The sequence below is a fragment of the Phalacrocorax carbo genome, chromosome 17 (genome assembly GCF_963921805.1).
Source record: "Phalacrocorax carbo chromosome 17, bPhaCar2.1, whole genome shotgun sequence".
In the NCBI taxonomy this organism is placed as follows: domain Eukaryota; kingdom Metazoa; phylum Chordata; class Aves; order Suliformes; family Phalacrocoracidae; genus Phalacrocorax; species Phalacrocorax carbo.
Genome location: NC_087529.1, coordinates 3,894,171 through 3,914,166, shown reverse-complemented (window position 1 = coordinate 3,914,166; position 19,996 = coordinate 3,894,171). Strand labels below are relative to the sequence as shown.

The 19,996-nt window shown below is 42.2% G+C and overlaps 1 protein-coding gene across 1 annotated transcript in view; it reads right to left on the bottom strand.

Moving 5' to 3' along the window:
• CLTC (clathrin heavy chain) overlaps positions 1-19,996 on the bottom strand; it is a 33,383-nt gene that overhangs the window by 9,920 nt on the left and 3,467 nt on the right. Inside the window, exons 2-19 of the mRNA XM_064467958.1 lie at positions 14,429-14,636; positions 12,020-12,288; positions 11,516-11,677; positions 10,603-10,716; positions 10,030-10,203; positions 8,985-9,182; positions 8,107-8,307; positions 7,357-7,509; positions 6,927-7,049; positions 6,538-6,675; positions 6,278-6,442; positions 5,981-6,161; positions 4,033-4,196; positions 2,237-2,362; positions 1,511-1,653; positions 875-1,109; positions 409-531; positions 167-312 (exon numbers count right to left, since the gene is read on the bottom strand). Of these exons, the coding sequence (XP_064324028.1) occupies positions 167-312; positions 409-531; positions 875-1,109; positions 1,511-1,653; positions 2,237-2,362; positions 4,033-4,196; positions 5,981-6,161; positions 6,278-6,442; positions 6,538-6,675; positions 6,927-7,049; positions 7,357-7,509; positions 8,107-8,307; positions 8,985-9,182; positions 10,030-10,203; positions 10,603-10,716; positions 11,516-11,677; positions 12,020-12,288; positions 14,429-14,636 (3,023 nt within the window). The remainder of the gene's footprint in view (positions 1-166; positions 313-408; positions 532-874; positions 1,110-1,510; positions 1,654-2,236; positions 2,363-4,032; positions 4,197-5,980; positions 6,162-6,277; positions 6,443-6,537; positions 6,676-6,926; positions 7,050-7,356; positions 7,510-8,106; positions 8,308-8,984; positions 9,183-10,029; positions 10,204-10,602; positions 10,717-11,515; positions 11,678-12,019; positions 12,289-14,428; positions 14,637-19,996) is intronic.

The following is a 19,996-nucleotide window of genomic DNA, read 5'->3' as shown; positions in this document are numbered from 1 at the left end:
CTAAATAGAGAAAGAAAATATAAGTACATATCACGTAATGACCAAGAAATGCACCCTCCCCTCTGCAGAAGGTATTAGTTTATTTGCTGTTCCACACTGCACCAATTTAACACCTGCACCAGGTATAATTTCAAGTTCCCTATGACTTAGTTTTGACTTTACACACCTGTGCTCACTGAACACAGAGTTATCAAGAACTATTTTCTCCAGCAGTTCAATAAGCTCATTAGGAAGATCTGCAGTCATGAAAGCCTTCACAGTAACAGAGACTTCCTCAGGGTCCTGTGTCTCTGACAGTGCAGTCTGTACAACCTGTAGGCAGAGTCAAGCCATTAACATATCAGTTAAGTCCGGTACTAGCAAGTCAAGTTAGGACAGCAAAGACTTCTAACGTTGTGTCAGTTATACCTGGTCAATTAGCGGTCTCCTGTAAGGGTTGCTTTCCAGTAGCACGCTGGCCCACAGTTCAGGGTCTTTACGGCGAACCAAGTAGCGGGAAAGACTTTTGAAGAGGGAGTTCTCATTGCACACCTAGTGAAAGGCAAAAGTTTATTCAGAGTGAAGTCACAGCTGAGCCTACAGTGGATGAGCTAACTGTATGGCAACATCCAATAAGCCTGCCTGAGATGCAGACTAAAAATCTCAGGCTCTGATACTAGCATTAGCCACCCATTCTAGGATGCCCAGGGGAGCCTCCCATTTCTTGTTAAGTTGCAGAGGACGGTTAAATAGCTACCTATTCTATTCGAAGTGAGCAGTTCCTAGCTTAACTCTTTAGGAAATAAATGCTTTTGTCAGTCATAACCCTGCATACCTATCCCACGGTACCCAGGTTAGAACTTAACCCATCAGTCAGCTGCCTTGGCATACGTACATTAATAAGTTCCAAATCACACTGTCCACGCTCGTAAGCCACACAGGCCAGGTGAGGGTCCCTCTTTTCACAGTACTTGCCAACAACACGACTATCATAATAAGGATTCTCACGCAGGAATCTTTCTGGGTTGTTGTTGCTATCAATGTATATTTTGGCCAGTGCATTGTGAGTTGCAGGCTCCTCACAACCCTCGTGAATTCTTGCCTCCAGCCAGGGCAGAAGCAGTTTCAGCCTAGAAGGAAGTGATTTTCACGTTAGAGAGGCTGAGTGAATAAGCAAGCATCCACTTGCAGTTTCTTCACTACAGAAGTCAGCTCCAGTGTAGGATAGAGTCAGTAACTAAACCCAAGTCATAGTACTCCATTTGACCTGCGTTCTGGTTCATTATTAGAACGACATAACTTTCTGACACTATGAATATCACATGCCAACGACTCATTATCTGGAGGCTGCTTAAGGGAGATCCCCACACAGCTATGAAGTAAAGCAGACACTTGCTGCTTGCTCACCCAGTGGCAGCTTCTTGTTACGTCAGCACCAGCTTTAGCTGTGTAACAAGGACATGCATTGATGGATGAGCAGTATAACCACTGCCAGGCCAGCAGTGTTAAGACACTTGTAGAAGCTGAATACCTGTTTCTTTTTTCAACCTCCGCAACAAGCTCATCAGTCGAAAATTGACCTCTCACAACAAGGATAAGATTCTTTATCACATCTTCAGAGCAATCCACATCAAGCAGTCCCCCAATAACAACAGGCAGACGGCTTGGATTCACCTAAACAGGATCATTTCAAAAAGTCAGTGTGTTCTCACGCAGTATAGGCAGTCAGTTCTTATCCCTAGAAGCACACATGAATGCTGCTTGTTAAGATTGACCTCATCTTCCTGCCTTTACTCCCAGCTTCCTGAGGTTCTAGGCAAGCTTGAAAGACAATTCTTCAGACAGCAGGGGCTCACACCACAATTCAGTGGCTCACTCGTGCTCAATCCCCATGGGAAAGCTCCTGAGCAAGCCAATTTGTCCCTGCAGGAACTATAAAGGAGAACTTTCCCCGCTAAAATGCTGGAAGTTAAAGTTTCCCCAGGAATTCTAAAGTTATTCTACCAAATCTTCCTCCTTCAAGGGGCATATTAGCAGGGGTCACAGCTCATCCTGACTGAAGAATAAATAAGAGACCTGACTCATGTAAGGGCTAACTTAGCAGAGGCCACTAATAGGTACTTAAACATCAGTCTCAAGTAGGAAGCTGTTTGCTTAGCTTAGAAATACTTAGAAACATAATGCATATAGTTGCATATAATACTAGAAAGAATGATCAGTTTGACTCATTAAAGCCAAGTGACAAATTGTAACTTACCTTCTGTACATAAATCTCAATATATTTTTGGAGATTATTTCTATACAAGTACAGCACCAGGTCGTGGACAAAGTCAAAGCGATCACATACAATGATGAGCGGCAACTGGTCAGTGAGTTTAGCTTCCTATAAAGAGGACAGCTTCAGTAATTTGGTAATTTGGGCTTAAGCAGAAAAATACAGTCACTTAAACTGTTAAAGCAGCTGAATTTGGAAAGCCAAAATTCAGTCAACCAAATAACGACAGCCTATTGTTCAACAAATTGTTTGCAATATGTAGCAAGTAGGAGTACTCACACCCACTTCAGGGCCTACAGCAAGAAGCTTTCTGAAGTTTAACCTTGCTCCTTTGCATGGCAGAGTCTACAAAGTTTTACAACACAGTACAGCTATTACAAGCCTAAGCTATAATAGCATTTTTAGCTGCCACTGGTGCTTGGTGTGCAGGATTAGCACTCTGGGATTTCAGAAGTCCTAGTCCAAGACTAGAATAAATTGTGGATCACAACATAAAACTTACATACAGAATTGACTTCAAGTGCCATGTGTCTTGTGATACCGTCTGACTATGGATTTAGAGAACAGTAAGAATCAAGCTAGTAGCAGTACTACTTAAATTGCTAATCAGATTAGTTATCTAAAAGCATTCCAACTTTCAGCATAAGATTACAATGGTTACAGTACAGAATCTTAGTCTATGTGGCAGACAGTATTCCGGATGCATATTTCAAATCACTTATTCTAACATGCACATCCCAGAATATAATCCTACATATAAATTATGCTTAAGGACTTTGCACAGGAAGGCCTGTACTGGGAGATTTACCTGGTACATGTCCTGCACATTCCAGACATGGAACAGCACAAAAAACAATAGCTTTCATCAGGAATTTGACAGCTTGATAACTTATCTTAGGTGGCTTGATCAATTTACATACCTTACACCGCAGTGACACCAGGTTATTTTTACAGAATTCTCATTTGGAAGGTTTTGCCATCCTCAGATATATTTAGCAAAATCTAAGACTATGCTATGTAACTGACAAACATGAAGGCAGGAAATGTTCCCAGATAAAGTTTTCCCCTCCCACAGTGTTTCTCGTATTTCTAGCAGTGTTACATTTGTCAATAAGCTCAGCACTAATAACAAGCTACAGAATCTGAAGCTGGAGCACACCACCTCTTTCCACTTCTCAGAAAGGTTTCAGCAATGCTGTGCATCCCAGGTATAACTGTCAGTTAGCGCGTATTTACACTGACTGGCATCTCAGCAGAGCTAAACCACGGTTCACCTGGCTGAAGTTTCAGGAAGCGCGTACAAGTAAGATGAGTGGGGTAGATCAGCTTTGAAAGCATTTATAGAATGACCACTATCCGCTTGTTATTTCTGTAGTTGCTCTGTTAAATGCTTATTTACAGTATGATCAGCTTAAGTTATGAGCTCATTTGGTATTACGGCTGTTCTCAACCTTATAGCAGACACCTGTAACAAGTTCTAGATGAACCAGTGTTATTACAGTTTAAGAGTTCAAGCCAGGTTAACCTTACTATGAGCAGTAAGAAACTAATCTGAATGATTCTCCATTTTTTAGATACTGTTCCAGGCTCAGGCTCTATTAGGAGGTACTGCCAATATGCCAGATACCTCCAGTTTAAGACGAGAAATGGATCCTTAAGCGCAACGGTTAAGACTCATCTGCATTCTCACAGAGCTGCCTCATCTCCCTGGTGACACACAGCCTGTTTTACCAGAACCCCAAACAGGCTGACATAGTCCCGCACTACCCAAACGTTACCTTGAGGAAGTTTTTAACACGTTCTGGATCATAGCAGTTACTTTCCCTGCAAATTCTTTCCACTTCTTTAATCTGTCCTGTCTTGCATGCAGCTTGAATATACTTGAAGTGCACATCTGGATCCTGGCTGAAGTTTACAATAGAGCCCAGGAAATAAAACAAACCTCGAGGGAAAGAGTCAACATGTTATTCTGCTAAAGCACTCAAGTTGGATCAATATTAGTTCTTAAGCAAGCCTTCCAAGTTACGATTACATGAAAATTTGAATCTGACTACTGCAGAAGTTTACAAGGAACTGAAAAAAAGGATTCAGGCATTGTAATTTTGTTACGAAGACCAGATCATCCTAGCTGAGTTGAGCCTGTTGTTGTTCCCCACGTATTACACAGACTTCATATGCTGTCATATGCAGCTTTGGTAAATTCTGATGTATCATCATGAATTGCCATAGGCCAGCTTTGTTCAAACATCCAGCACATGCCTTCCATACACCCCCTAGACAGGAGGCAAGGAAGAGTTTGAAAAAAACCAAACCTAGCTGTGCCCAAAAGCTACTATCAATCCTTTCACAAAAACAAGCACACAGTGCAAGACCTGCTTGCCATGACCCGCAGCTGAAGTTCACTTAAAGCTGATGCCTTATGATACTCAACTACTTTAGCCAAGTGACTTCCAAGTCACTTAGCCAAGAAAGATCCATGTGTTTTTTGAAAAACACACACATAGGCTACCCCTGCAAGAAACCTGTCTACAATAGCATCTTATTCCACTAACCATACTCCAAATTCCAAGAGTCCAATATTATGTTGTGTTCTCAGTCTTTAAGGAGGTTTTCTTTAAAGCTTAGCAAGATGCTGTTCAGCTGCACATCTGTGGAGATTTGACCACTGACGTACCACCACACTGACTGAACACAGCTAGTCATCTTGAGAAGTGCAGAATACCAAAACCCAAAGGCTACTCGAATTTAAAGATGATCATTTTCCATAGAATCACAGAATGGTTTGGGTTGGAAGGGACCTTTAAAGGTCATCTAGTCCAAACCCCTGCAGTGAGCAGGGACATCTTCAACTAGACCAGGTTGCTCAGAGCCCCGTCCAGCCTGACCTTGAATGTTTCTAGGAATGGGGCATCAACCACCTCCCTGGGCAACCTGGGCCAGGGTTTCACCACCCTCACTGTAAAAGGTTTCTTCCTTACATCTACTCTGAGTCTACCCTCTTTTAGTTTAAAACCCCTTGTCCTATTGCAACAGGCCCTCCTAAAAAGTCCATCCCCATCTTTCTTGTAGGCCCCCTTCAGGTACCAGAAGGCTGCTCTAAGTTCTCCCCAAAGCCTTTTCTTCTTCAGACTGAACAACCCAACTCTCTCAGCCTTTCCTCACTGGAGAGGTGTTCTAGCCCTCAGATGATTTTCATGGCCTTCCTCTGGACCCACTCTAACAGGCCCATGTCTTTCCTATGCTGAGGGCCCCAGAGCTGGATGCAGCACTGCAGGTGGGGTCTCACCAGAGCAGAATCACCTCCCTTGACCTTCTGGTGATGCAGCCCAGGACACAGTTGGCCTTCTGGGTAGCAAGTGCACATTGCCAGCTCACGTCCAGCTTTTCATCAGCCTGTATACCCAAGTCCTTTTCCATAGGGCTGCTCTCAATTTTGGACAAAATAAAAAGTTAACTGAAGAAGCTGCTGGCCTTTTTAGGTTGCCTACAGCTCCAAGCATTTCATAAAACCAAAATACAAAACACAATGTTGGTGCCCCCAACACCAAGAGGGAACTCTAACGGGTGAACTTTAATGTTTAAGTCAGGATTTGAGACAGCTTTGAGGCCTAGGTACTTAAGCTCAATACGTCTGTCTGCATTTCAGCAGGCAGACAGTCCTTCATATACAACATACGATAAGGTGAGCTCTAGCTCCTTTTGCTTGAGGCAAGAGCATGAACTTACCTTCAAAGCTCTTGAAAGACTCAAACAGCTCAATAAGTGACTGTGTTGACAGTTGCTCATGATACTTTGAAGCTACCTGGACACAGATCTGCAGGTTCTGACGAATGTTAGCAGACAACATAGCACGCAGGCACTCCAGGGAGTCTTCTACTGATAAGGAACCAAAATAATTCACTAACCACTGCAAAGAAACGTAAGCCATTTTAGACCCAAGTAGAACACTCTACACTCTGAAGTCAAATATTGAAATCAATTATTGTCTGGCTTTTACTAGATTCAGGGTATTTGATCTCATACCTCAGGATTGAGCAGATGAGTGTGAACTACTGCACGCTTGATGTCATACAAGTCTGTGAAGTGTTCAAGCGCTCTCTGTAGCAAGCCAGCTTTCTCACACAGCTGAGCTATGTGAGCCCGGTCATAATGAGTAAACATTTGGTTTCCCAGGATAGCATCTGCAACCTAGAAGGAATATTGAAGAATTTCAGTTACGTTCACTATCACTACCATTTGATATGGACAGACAAGCCTGGGCCAATACATCTCTGAAAGCATACCTGAGGTGCATGCATGAGGTTCATCTCAAGTAAACGTGTTTGCAGGGGACCTTCTGAGGGACGATTATTCTTCAGTGCATCCAGCAAGAAGGCTGTACATTGCTGAATTAAATTATATTCCATAAAGACATCCACGATCTGCAAAAAAAATAATTTAGGCTTTCGATTAGGAACTGGAAGCACATTTAAACGAAGTAACATTAAGTGCAGTTTCCAAAGCTAAACTGTTTATTCTGGCACTGCACTAAGCTGTCATTTAGTGTTCTTAAAACTAGGCAAGAAACAGCATTGTCCCAGTAAAGTAAATCTTTCTCCGATGGTGAGAGTATGGTTCCTCTTGCCAATTTAAGGCCTTGAAGTTAACATTTCATAGCAATAAAATTATTTACTTGTGTTATGTCTGCAAGAGGCTCTTCATCTTGAACAAGCATTTGTGCAAACTGCTGTCCTTGATCAGGGCTGATTCTCATTACATTCCTCAGCAAAAAAATCCAGTCTGGAGTATACCCAACCTGAAAAGATAACGAAAAGTAGTAACTCAGCAAGAGCACACGCCTTGTTAAATACAGAGCTCAGCAAAAGCTACTGTCAGTAGCTTACACCACCCAGGCAGGATTTCCTCATTTGGAACAGACTACGTAGGGAAGTATGGAAGGGCACATGTATGAAGTCTAGCAGTAATTATTAATAACAAAACTTTAGGCAAAATAGGTACTACTCAGGCTCCCAGATTCACCCACGATTACTTTTAGCTACTTTGGAACATACACTAGTTATTCCCAAGTACAGGACAGATATGGCAATTTAATTTCCTCTCACCTTCTTAGCATACAAAACAATCTTCTGGACTTGTCCTGTTTCAGCAAAACACTGGATGACTTTGTTTGGAACGTTGGCTCTCAGATAGACACTAAGGGCTAGCGTAGGATCTACAGATTTCACAAGGTCTCCCAGCTCCTCTGAGCACTCCAGCTGTTTAAAGATATAAATACAGTCAGACCACCCTGATCATGCCACGCTGAAATGCGTTATTAACTTCTTCCTCATTTATTTTACTTTTGGACTTCTCTTAAGAAGAAAAGAAATTAAGGCCCAGTTTGATAGCATCATTTGACTCTTTCAGCAGTGATCTAGTGGGCTCTGCTCCTTATGCTGCTCTACAGGAGTCAGAAATGCATTTGTAGAGCTAAAAAGAATTAGGCAATGGAACATATCAGCATCTATCTTCAGCTAATTATAGAAACTAAACCACAACTCAACATATATGCAAGTCAGTATCCAAAGAAGCCTGAAGTGGTTTGGGAAAGAACGGCAGCGGGTCAGAAGCTTTCCATACTAAGTTTACCCTGCTGTAATTTTAAGTAGAATTAGAGAAGCTCTTCAAGTATTTGATTAATTCTCTTGCAGTAATATGGGTCATATTTACAGGGAGAGTGAACACCTATTGCTCAACTGTTTGATCACAGTAGCACATTGATGAGCTGCCTAGCTGAGTTTTCCTTGGGAAGGGAAAGGCTGTCAGGCAGTTACATTCCGCCAGGGCTCTAAAGGTATCCATCCCAAATTTACCTTATCTTCCTTTAGCCATTTTTCCAAGAGCTGTTTGCGTCCCTGCTGAAGCACTGGTCTGCAGAGTTCCAGCGACTCGTACTTATTCAGCTGCCCTTGGTCAAGCAGAATGCCGAAGTATTGGAGTAAAGGAGAAGTCTGTCCAGGCTGAGCTGGAACACTCTGGAAGCGGCGTATGGTGTCTGGAGTACGCAGGATTCCCTGCCAGAAACAGAAATGCACTTCAGTTTTCTGTTCTGCTCTTGTGGCTTGGCAAGCCTTTCTCCAGAAAGCTGAAGTTAGAAATGCTTGTTACAGCCACATTACGTTTTGCCAGCCCAGGATAAGTCAAAAGCAGTATGGTGGAATATCAGCTCGACATTGCCTTTGAGATGTCCTGACACAAGGTGTGCAACAGTAGCCTCTTAAGCTTGTCTTAATGGCAATGCAAATTTAAGTTCAGAGGACTATCCTACAAAATTAAGACACCCTTGCCCTTGCAAGCAAGTTCCTCTCATCTGAATTTAGCATGATCTTTGCTCTTAGTCTGCCCTTTTAGTCCTATTTCCAGGCCCAGCCTCAACGGGAGGCTGTCTTTTCGTGGAGACTTTTTTTAATCATTGGAGCAATAAGGATAAGTACCAGAAACACTAAGCCTCATAGCCATCGTTTATTCTTCCCCATCTCTGCAGGCTTCATACACACTTTAAGATCTGCCAGCATACAATCAGTACTCTCAGCACACAGTGTACACGTTACTCACAGGTATGTTAAGTACTACATTAGGAGAGGAGCACTAACGAGATCCTTGTCTTGCCACTTATGAAATTCAGTTAGATCTCCTGAAGCAAGAAGCTTAAGCCACTAGAGCTCAGTACTACTCAATATTGGCCCATTACCTTTGGGGCATTAGCTGCCACTTTTGCTGCCTCCGAATAGTTCCCTTGTGCGAACAGTGCATTGAATTTTCTGGCAAAGAGTTCCTCAGCACCTGCCAGGTTGTTGCGGACAGCCATTCGTAAAGCTAGGTCAGGATTCTGTAGCACATTTGTGATATAGGGAATAATATTCTCTTCTTCCACACACACTGAGAGCACCTGAATAAATTTATCATGGAAAACTTCCAGTTAGTTCAAATATAAGTAGTGAGCCAAGAGCTAAGCTAACCTCTAAAAGGAAAGCTATGCCATACATGAAAAGCTTTTTCATCCTTTGATAATTGCAGAGTCTTGCTACTTTATTTAAGAAACAGACCTCCTATCAGAAAGAACCTCTACCATTCAATTACTGCATCAAGGCAGATGTTTAACAGTCAATTTAAACTGAGGTATTTACAGAGGTCAGAAATACAGAGATATCAGTGCTGTCTTCCTGTAACCCATATTCAGTGTCTTAAGTAGCCAATCCTAGAGGACAAACTAGGAAGAAATCCTGCTCTGTACTACTCATGCTCAACAAGCAACATTTGAAATCAATTCAGTCTAAAGGTATAGCTGTACAATGTTAGACTGGTTTAAACTAGTTAGAGGCATATGGAGATACAGCAGCAAATTTTACTTGGGGCTCAGAACACTGTCAGACATGAGATTTTGTGAATAGAGTTCAAAGTCAACATATTTAAGACTTCTATCAGCACGTACTCTGCAAGAAGGTATAACCTGCCCCCAGGAGAGGTATATTCTAGTTCCATGCTCAGCAGTAAGACAGTGTTTAGGTCACTGGCTGCCAGTACAAAACTCCTAAAATTACACAGTCAGAACCTGAGCTGTAGAAGTCAGGCAAGCTGCACTCCTGTTCAGCTATCCGAATCTACCATATTCCTTATTCTATTATTCTGTCTTGTAATTTCTGCAAACTTTTAGACATTGATATGAACACTACAATGTATGACTGAGGGCCAGCAGCATTAGCTAAACAAGTGGTTCCCAGGCCAAGCTCCCTTACTTGTCCCTTTCTATTCACTCCAATAATTCCAGCTGTTGCTTCATGCTGTGCAGTTACAAATATGGTTTCTCCACTGATTCTGTTCATGTAGATACAGGTGCCAGTTTCCAGGTCATACAAGTGGATATAGCCATATTTTGTTATGAGAAACACCACATCGTGCTTGTCACTGATCTGCAAAACAGGAACAGATTAATCAAATTTGGTATTGGATAAAACGGGTAAGTGCTACTAAGAATCAGCAGATAGCTCTGCCATTTCAGGACAACTAAAAGTGCTGTTATATTTTTACTTAATACTTGAGTACTATCACAGTAGAATGATGTTTTAAGAGCTTGAAAACAGTTAAATATACATGGATATTTCTTCTATTAATAAGAACAAGCTGCCTTTGGAGGCTGCTTCAGTCTCCACCTTCACTTTAACACTACTGAAGCAGGAGCAGAAAACCAGCTTAGTGCCAAGCCTCAGGTCTATACATTGACCACCGCACTTCCAGCGCCCTGTTACAGTGTCACATCCACCAAGAGAAGGTACAGACTTTTCTTATGCTCCTGTTTGCAGCTGTCATACCTGCATGGCAACAGGAAAGTCATTTTGTGCTTCAGGAGGAAAGAAGACATCCACTGCTTTCTTTGGAAAGGGCTGATTCCCAGTAGGTGGTGTGCCAACTTCAATGATATGCAACTGTGCAATAGATAAGATTAGTCTGTTAGTTCTTGCATTTAATTTATGCAACAATAGATTCAACAATGAGGATATGGCAATTCTTTCGCTGCTGAGCCTTAATCCCAAACTTAAGTGAAGATTAACTGAGTCTTCCTAAATATTTTCACTACCTGAAGGTGTGGCATACTGTATCCATGTACCATAGATGAAGGAAACAGTTAAGCATGATCTTTAGTTAAACTTCTAAGTAGCTATGGGTAAGGATTCAGTTAGATCACTTTATACACACTCTTTCAACTTGGTTAACATTCTCCAGAGACAGTCTGTAGATGTTTCAATCTAGCTTTGGTTTTACTTTGTTTTAGCTGTCACAAAGTAGCTCACATAATTCCAGCATTAGTATTAGACCACTAGGTAGCCTTATAACACTAGTGTTTAATTTTTTTCATCCAATAATTTGGAAATAAGTTAAGCCTGATACTGGGGACCAGCATCAAAGAAAGATTACAACAGCTTTTCCCTAGGCTTAGCCTGTGAAGCTGAGAGTCACGTGTTTCAAGCAGCTAATTAGGCTGGTCATGACATACCACCCCACTTTGTGACTCAGAACAGCCTCCTGCTACATCAGGTAGTCCCTGCTGTGAAGCTTTGTACGCACCAGTTTTCATATACATTAGACATATAGCATCCAGACTGACGCAGACTCCTTCACTTTTTTCCTAAAGGTAGCTTTGTGCATTAAACCACTTGTTTTCCCGGAAGCAGGTAACCAGCGTGAGTTGTTAAAGATTACAGCGTATTTAGAACCAAGTCTTACCTTACCCCCAGCTTGCCCTCTTACTGCAAAACAGAAAAGAGTGGATTCTTCAGCATTTCCTTCCATCTTGAACTGCGCAAAGCTAGCTGCATGTCCCTCAATTGGTTGTGACACTTTTCTATCTACAGAATATAGCTGCATTGCTCCCACAACACGATTTTGCTAGAAAAGACAGAACAAGAGTCAGAAATAACAGGCACTTGGCCAGTAATTTCATTTAAGTTAGTGTTGGTAAAGCTGTGGTCATATCAAGCCGAAGTACCGTGCCATGCTTTCTCTTACAAAGGCATCACTTAAGACTCTCAACCTTGTACTGGCGTATATACCATTACTGTAAGATTCTTCAGTTACATTTCAGTTTGTTACCTGAAGATCAAATCAAGTATTTAGATACCCAGCAATGTTTTAGGAAAAAACCCACACATATCAGTCCCGCTCCTACAGAAGAAGGAAAGAGGACAAGCTCCAGGCCTTCCATGGCAGGCCCCCCTAGCGGTAAAGTACCTGTGCAGATATGCCAGTTAGCAGGAGCCATTTCTGCTTAGCATCAGTACGGTAGTTGATGATCTGGCAGCCAGCAAGACTAGAATGGCGATCAAACATTTTCACAGGCTGCGACTCCCCCTCCATACTCCAATGATAGACTGCATTATCCGTTACAAGGGCAACAGTATTCAGCGAGATCCACTTCCAGAAGGTGACATCGTCTGTCATCGTATGAGCCTTCATTTTGCTCTTCATTTCAATGTTAAATATTTGAAGCGTCTTCCCAGCTAGAAAACACAACATTGTTAGCCAGGTTGCAGTTCCCACTTGTTACTTCAAGCACTGGTTAAAAGTAGAAGAGCTGCACTATGGTATTAAACCCTTGCAACTTCCTTTAAGAAAATGCTGTTATATACTGGCAGTATCTTCAGTGATCAGCCGTTACTTTTAACCAGACCATGCTCCTAGGGCTAATTTTACCAATTTGCCACTACTGAGCAATCAAACAGATGTGGAAAACAACCTGGTGGGAGACAAGAGCTTCAGCTACACAGACAAGTCGTATGATACTTCACATACATCAAAGACTAGGTTACAATAATGCTGAGTCTCTTGAAAGTTGTGAGGAGAGCTATACCAATGTCATTAAAAACTACATCCACATCTGTTTTAAGTATAAAAAAAGCACAACATGGAACAGTCAAGTTGGCAGAGGGATTTCTTAATTCAGACTCATTAACCAAAACACTTAGGTTGCACTAATGGGATACACAGCTACTGGCGGCAAACCAGACTAACAGAAACTGTGCAGGGAGAGGAATCTAGTGACCAACACAAGCTCTAGAAGATAAGAGGAAAAGTTCTCAGAATTACACAGAATGTTGCATACATACATCCTGAAGAGCCACCTGCAGTCATTTCTACCAGTTTTTACAATGCAGTGGCATATAACAAATTATTTCTTCCTGTTGAGAAGACAAGGAAGGTTCTGACCAACTTCTATTAGTTTTAGCAGACAGCTATTTAAGCACATGCTACTGTAGCCCAAGAGCAATATTAAAGATCAGGTGAAACTAGGTGCAGGTTCGAATATCTGCTACAGTTACTAACTGTAACCCAGCTTGCTAAAAGTCACAGCGCCGTATCAGCAAGTGCCTTCGCTCACCAAGGATTGGTCTAGTTAGAAGCCACCATTAGTTCAGCTACTGACATAAGATGCAGAGTCAGGAGTCTCTCCAGAGCTTGGAGAAGACTAATACAGCATCACTCAGGCTACAGACTAGCAATTGATTTCCATATCTAGTGCAGCTGGAGCTTTAGAGTCAAGGGAGATGACGTTCCGGTAACACGTATCCTAATTGCTATGCAAGGCGTATTAGGAGGCAAACTCTAGACTTAAGTCAAAACGGTCAGTCCTGTTTATAAAAAGCTTTAAAATCAAGATCATGACAGTTTAAGTACACTTCAGAGTTCCTCAGTGGATTAATTTTCTGTATCTTAAGGTTTCCCTTGTTTAGGAGGGCATGGAAAAACTCTGAATTTTAGGTTTTCAGTTACTTAAACACCACCGTTCACCCATGTGCACCATAGATCTAAGCCATTTAATTCTGCTTTTTCTTTTCATAAGACAGGACAGGAACTGGTACAGTCAACTGAAATAACTCACCATCTGCACACACAAGAAAGCATTAAAGTTGTGACAAAACAGTAGCACAGTATTAAAGTCAAATAACATTGAATACATATACATCTTTCCATCAGCAATATTTGCATTCCTACAGTGACAGTATTTGGGCCTCTTGGGGAAAGAGATCAACATTTCTTGAGACTTCAGAGGAATGCTTGCTCTCAATCACCAGCGATAGCAAGGCAGCTGACCTTGTGCTTTATTCACTACACAAGTCTTCCTTGCATAGCTTTACTTTTCTTATCACTGACTGATAAATGTGCACAAATCAGTGCACTGGCTTTTTCCAGCAAGGCCAAACTAAGGCCTTCAGGAATATTTCCCCTCCTCTCTCATCTTATTTTTCCTCTCTGTAAAGGGAGGCTTTGTTAATAGACCTTATACGCTTAGGATATCAGGTCTCACTTCCCTCTAACATGATTCCACACTTGCAACTCCAGAAAGTCCTTAAAGCCTGAACTTTCCTTATGGCTCTCCCTGCCCAGAAAGCTGTAAGCATTCTGAATGAAGCAAAAACCTCACCCTGAAGACCAGCAAATAGCAGGAAGCCTTAACTGAAACTTACTGTCCAGCTACCTTCAGAAGAACTGAAAAACGCATTCAACTTAAGCTCCCATTAAGCTGTAGAAAATTGGTGAGGGATCCTCCCACATAAATTGCCCAAGAGACTTAAGTCAGTCATAAACTAGTCCTATAGAAAGCTCTCCATCCACTTCAAGCATTTTTAAGGACTTCCATACCTTTTAATGCAATGACTTTACTGGCAGGGTTCATGATAGCACTGTCAGCTGAAATTGGTCTTCGAATAGGGTTGCTGGGGTCATTCATGTCGATGATCACCACTTGAGCCTGTTCCCCCACTTTCTCTCTTATGCAGATGAATTTGTCGGACTCCATTGTCAGAGTGCTGAACCCAATGTTTGCTGGGTTGATGCCCAGGTTTTGGAGCTGGAAGAGGAAAAAAGGTTTAGCATTAAGTTACTACCTCCATATAGCCACAAACAGCTTTTGTTAAAGTTGCAAGAGATACTAGGCTTCACACAACTTTTTGTGACAACCCAACACCCTACCCAAAAATGGCACGGCACACAAATTCTTGCCCATTTCAGTTAAGCCCAGCAGGCTTCCTGAAGAAGCCCTGCAGCATTCAAGTGCTTGGTACCTTGTCTTCAAGGTCCATTCACAACTTACTCTTGAGACCCTCAACTTCTGAACCCTCATATGGTTTAATGAGCTTGCCTGCTCCTGGCAGCTGTGCCAGAGTTGCAGCTTCTGTACTCACTCCCACCAGCTTTGCTTCCAGAGCCCTAACTCATTGCACTGAGCTTGGCAGCTATCACTGTTTCAAGCTTAACATCACATGTGAGGCATCAGAGCTTTATCTTTATCCTTGTAGAGTTAAAAAAAGCTACCTGTCTAGCAATTAGCCTAGTCCTGTCTAGCAGCAAGGCTGTATACCACCCAGGAGGCAGAGCTAACACACGAGAGGGACACTATTGAAGTCAGAAATGGCTTATCCACGGCCACACTTAAGCATACAGAAGATTCCAACAAGCCACCTCCTTTTCTGCTGAGCCACACTCTACTTCTGTAAACCTTTAAATGCATATTTTTAAATTATGTTTCTAGTACAGCTTGCCACAAAACACAGTTTAGTTAATACCACTTAACTGTGCATGTTTGCAACAGGCTGGCACACTAGGGTGTCAGTAGTGAAACAAAGTTTATTCCATTTTTAACAGAAATGCTGAACAGTTCGGTCACCTCACATACAGATACCCAGCTTGTGGGCTGATACCCCTTAAAAACTCAAGATCAGTTTCCTACTGTTAGAAGAATTATCACTTCTAATACTTCAGATATCTTTGTTTATGGGAGACTGAACTGAACTTCAAGCCCAAGGTCTCGACCTTCAAAGCCACGTTGGTATTATTGTACTGGTTTGAAGCAAAACACCAAGCTCTTATCAGCTGTGCTCTGTACAAGCTCTGAGATGACAACGCCTCAGCCGCTCTGTTCCTGCCTACTTACAGCTTCTGATAAAGAGGGTGTTTTACCATACACCCCCTTTGCCCCAGCTTTCAGACAGCACACGCAAGGAACAAGTAACATCTAAGCTCTGGCACACCAAGTTAACAGAACAAGCTTCACAGAAGGCACTGTAACAGATGATCTGTATCACCCAGTTAATCAAGACAGCTAGACCTTGCTACAGCTTAAGGTTGAGACTCAAATGCAAGTCAGTTTTAGCTCCCTGGGTTGGCTGAAGGAGACAACTTCTAGAAGATGATTCAGCCTTCATGTATGGTTCTCCAGCCACTCTGCATTTATGTCCTTTGTCCTAAAGGACACTATTTCATTGAAGTTACCTTGCTTTTTCAGAAGAGGTCTTTTCAACCTCTTCAGTCGGGTTCAAACAAGATCTCAATACAATACCAAAAAGATGTTTGGGCTCTTTGGTGTTTATATAGGGCTTATTTCACAACTAGCTTACAGAGAGTTAATGCTGATCATTTGGTAAATTGAAGGTCTACCCAGCTTTTCTGCTTTGAAAGATTTTGAGAGAGATATGAGTAGAAGCAGAACAGATTTAGATGTAATTCCTGAAGCCAGGCATCAAGCTAGCTTAAGCCATTCTTCCAAGGCAGAAGATCTACACTTTCTGCAACTTAACACAGTGAACAGTTTCAAAGACAGCTCCCTTTACATCCATCCACCTGACAATGAAGCCAGGAAACTTTCAAGTGAAAGATAAGCATTTCTTCAGCTCTCCCCAGAGGAAACTGCCTTCATGGTGCTATAGCTACAGAAATCAAGCCTGACCCCCTTGACAGGTCAGAACTGTTACTCAGATTTAAGTCAGTATTTGAGGTCCAGCATCACAGAACCGATCGCATATTCTTCAACGACATGGATTCACTTAGAAGATTTCAGATTTAAGTTCAATTCTCCCTTTCACATCTTTATTTGGGTAGTGTTCTCTAGGCCTGGGACCTGGTATTTGTACATCAGCTAGGCGGGCCTATATGCAACCTGGTCACACCCCTGCAGTAGAGAAGGTTTGAAGGTGTAAGAGTTTCATCTGGCAGAGCTGGAGAGACTTACTAGCATGTGGCATTTCCTTTTGCTAGGGCTGCAGTCTTGACAAGTGCACAATCATTTACCAAGAACTCAACTTCCTTGTTCATTTGGTAGAGCAGGGCAGTTTCAGGGTGCCAAGTACTCCGCCTAGCAGTAACTCACAGCACTATACTCGGACACTGTTAGCAGAACAAACCAAAGCAGCAAGTCCTAGCAGATGGCAGACCTCTTTGATTCAGTGGTTATGTCTAGATTTCCCTAAGTTGCTTAGATATTGCAAGACAGATTTATCTTAATCGTGATCAAACTGCCATCTGCTAGGTGTCACATCTCAGGTATGCAACCCTAGTTAGAAGTGGAAGATGTGGTCCTTTTTCAATTTAAGAACATTTCCAAAGGCTAGATACAGCTTTGAAAAATTTTAAATTGGCACTGGAGCTCTGAAGAAAGCTTGGAGAAGCTTTCCCATAGAGACACAACCATTAGTGAGGTCTTCAAGAACACAAGCTCATTCTGCTAAGATTTCATCTTTTAATCCCAACAGATCCAAGTGCATGGACCAAGTCTCCTTTGAGCACCGAGACAGGAAGTTGACTCTAACCATGACAATCTCTGCACTTGATTACATAAGATCATCACCAGCCAAGAGTGGCACTTGCTTTGCTCAGCTGGTACAGCTAATGGTCACTTCTCCTGGCTGCACTCAGACCTGATGCGTAGAACTCTTGAGAGTATATGTTGTTCCCTGTACTACAGGTTATTTCCTTCCCCAAATGGGCCAAAGTTCAGGTGAGCGAGGCAGGAGTGTTTACAAAGCTAAGCAAAGTAAACAAAAACTAAGATTACTATTAGGAAACATGACAGCAGGTATTTCTTTGGAGGCTTTTATATGAAAATTTCAATACTATTCCATGTACAAACTCCTGAATTTGCACTACAGCTAGAAGAGTACGGGGGTTTACAGCAGATTTTCTACTCCTCCTCTTACCACAGAGGCAAAAACCACAAACGTTTAATACTGCACACATTTAGGTCCACTACCTTTCACCAATTCACAGACAAGTTTAAGAGACTGTGAAAAGAAAGAAGGAATTCTAAGACACTCCTACATTACACTACAAAAAAACCCAACCCCTACTTCCTTGGCTTTCAAGCAGATATGAAAGCAGAACTTGCTAGCTGTGCTCAGTCAACCAGTTTACAGTGCAAGTTATTTTACAGCAACATTTGTTGGAAAGTTCAGTTACACCAGCCTCCTGAAAGCACAAGGAGAAGAAAGTGTTCTGTGAAGTAGCTGCTGCATTAGAGTGGAACCATGAAACAGGCTGCCAGAGACAGCAGCAACTCTTCTGTTCAGCAGAGGTGTTGCCTTGAAAGACTCATCTAACTTGAGGCTGGATACTTTGCTCAGTTTCAGGCTGTATTGAACCATCAAATTCTACCACGACATTTATCTGAACAGCATTAGGAGGTGAATCATTATAACGTGGCAAGTGGCAGTCTGATTAGTAAAACTATTTTTTTCACTGGAAGAAAATTCAAGTACGTTCTTGGTAACTTACCCAGAGAAGTTGTCATATTACATGCATGTTTGACATCAAGCTGAATGGTAAAACTGCTGACAAGAGTCTCTGTTGACCCCTTCCGGGAACATTTGCTTTCTTGTGACAATTTGCTTAGCTGTCAAATAATTTCTCCTTGCCTACAAGGAAGGGCGCGAACTGCTGAGTACACATTTCACCTCGACTCTCACACTCAACAGGATATAACCACTGCTCTTGTAGCCACAAGCAGCTGCTTAGTCTCTGCCCAGAGACTCCTTATCTACATGCAGCTAGAAGTCACATTAGCTGGGAAATGCCAGTTAACAGAAATATTCCCAGTCTTTGAGGAGCATGGAGCTTCTTGACATGCAGCGAGTCACATCAGTTCTATTGCAAGGCCATGCTTTATTTGGCTTTGATTTAACAAGGTAGACACTAGGCTACATTTCAACCACTCATTTCATTCCATACAGAAAACTTAGCAAAGCAAACTTAAGTCGCACAGAAGACTTATGTCTGTGCTGATCTGTTAGAGTTACTGACTGCAGTTCTGCAACACAGGAGTCCCACAGCCAGTCAATGGCTCTGAAGTACTTCACGTTTACCAGCCCAAGGTAAGAGTTACAGTTTGTAACTAGGCAGTTATATTTTCAACAGATAAGAGACCTCTATAATAGTTGAGAGCTCTATTTCTAGATCCTTCCTATTTTCTGCCTCAGCCTCCAGAGGCAGAGGCAGCCATCCTGTCTCAGCAGCCAGATATGCTGTGTGACTATTTCAGTTACAAGCCACAGCTGAGACCATACCTGCTGAAACCCGAGTTCAGAACCACTGGCTGCCATTACTTATCTTTAGTTAAGTCACCACAGTCCCAGCGTGAAGTGCTAATGAGTAGTGCCACCAAGACAAGCAGGCCTGTTGACTTCAGTATCTGCTGCGAGGGAGAGGAATAGCTTAAACTGCTTAACTAATCGTTCCTATCCAATTAGCTGACACACACACAGACACACTCCTCAAGACACATTGGTTCTTCACGGCATTCTTTGTTGCAGATTTTCTCTCTGTAAGAACTCACTGGTTTTAGGAATTCAGGTCTACTAAGACGCAGGGGGCAGGCCTCCTACCAAAACAGGGTTAGGCACAGCAGTCCTGTCTTTAATTCCTGACTTAAAATACCATCAAAAGACTTAACTGCTTCAAATTAATGCTGTTATAGCAGAGATTTAGGATATATGAAGCTGTCTCACTGCCAGCACAACACACAGAAACACTTTGTTGTTTGTCGTTCTTAGCATGAAGTAGTAAATTTATAAGTTTTATTATACGATGCCTCAGCTGTCCAGGTTTATTCCGTTAGCTCTTTGGCATAGCTAGCTGTGATTCTGAGAGCCATCCAAGTACCACCACCCTAGAACAGCAAAGCTGCCATTCAGGTTTGCTCCATCAAGGACCAATAGACAAAAAACCCTTTTCCTAGTTAAAAAGAGTAGTTCTGTCCCAGCATCAAGCACACAGCCATTTTCTGTACTGTCTAGACAAGTCTACAGAATAATTTAGTTTTTAAAAATATATTTAGGTTCAGAAGAGTATTTATTAATGCCTTAAGTCACACCAGTACAGTGGTGTGCCTGGTCCAAATTCAGGTTTTACCTATTTCTGGGTAGTGTGGCTAAATTAAATGGC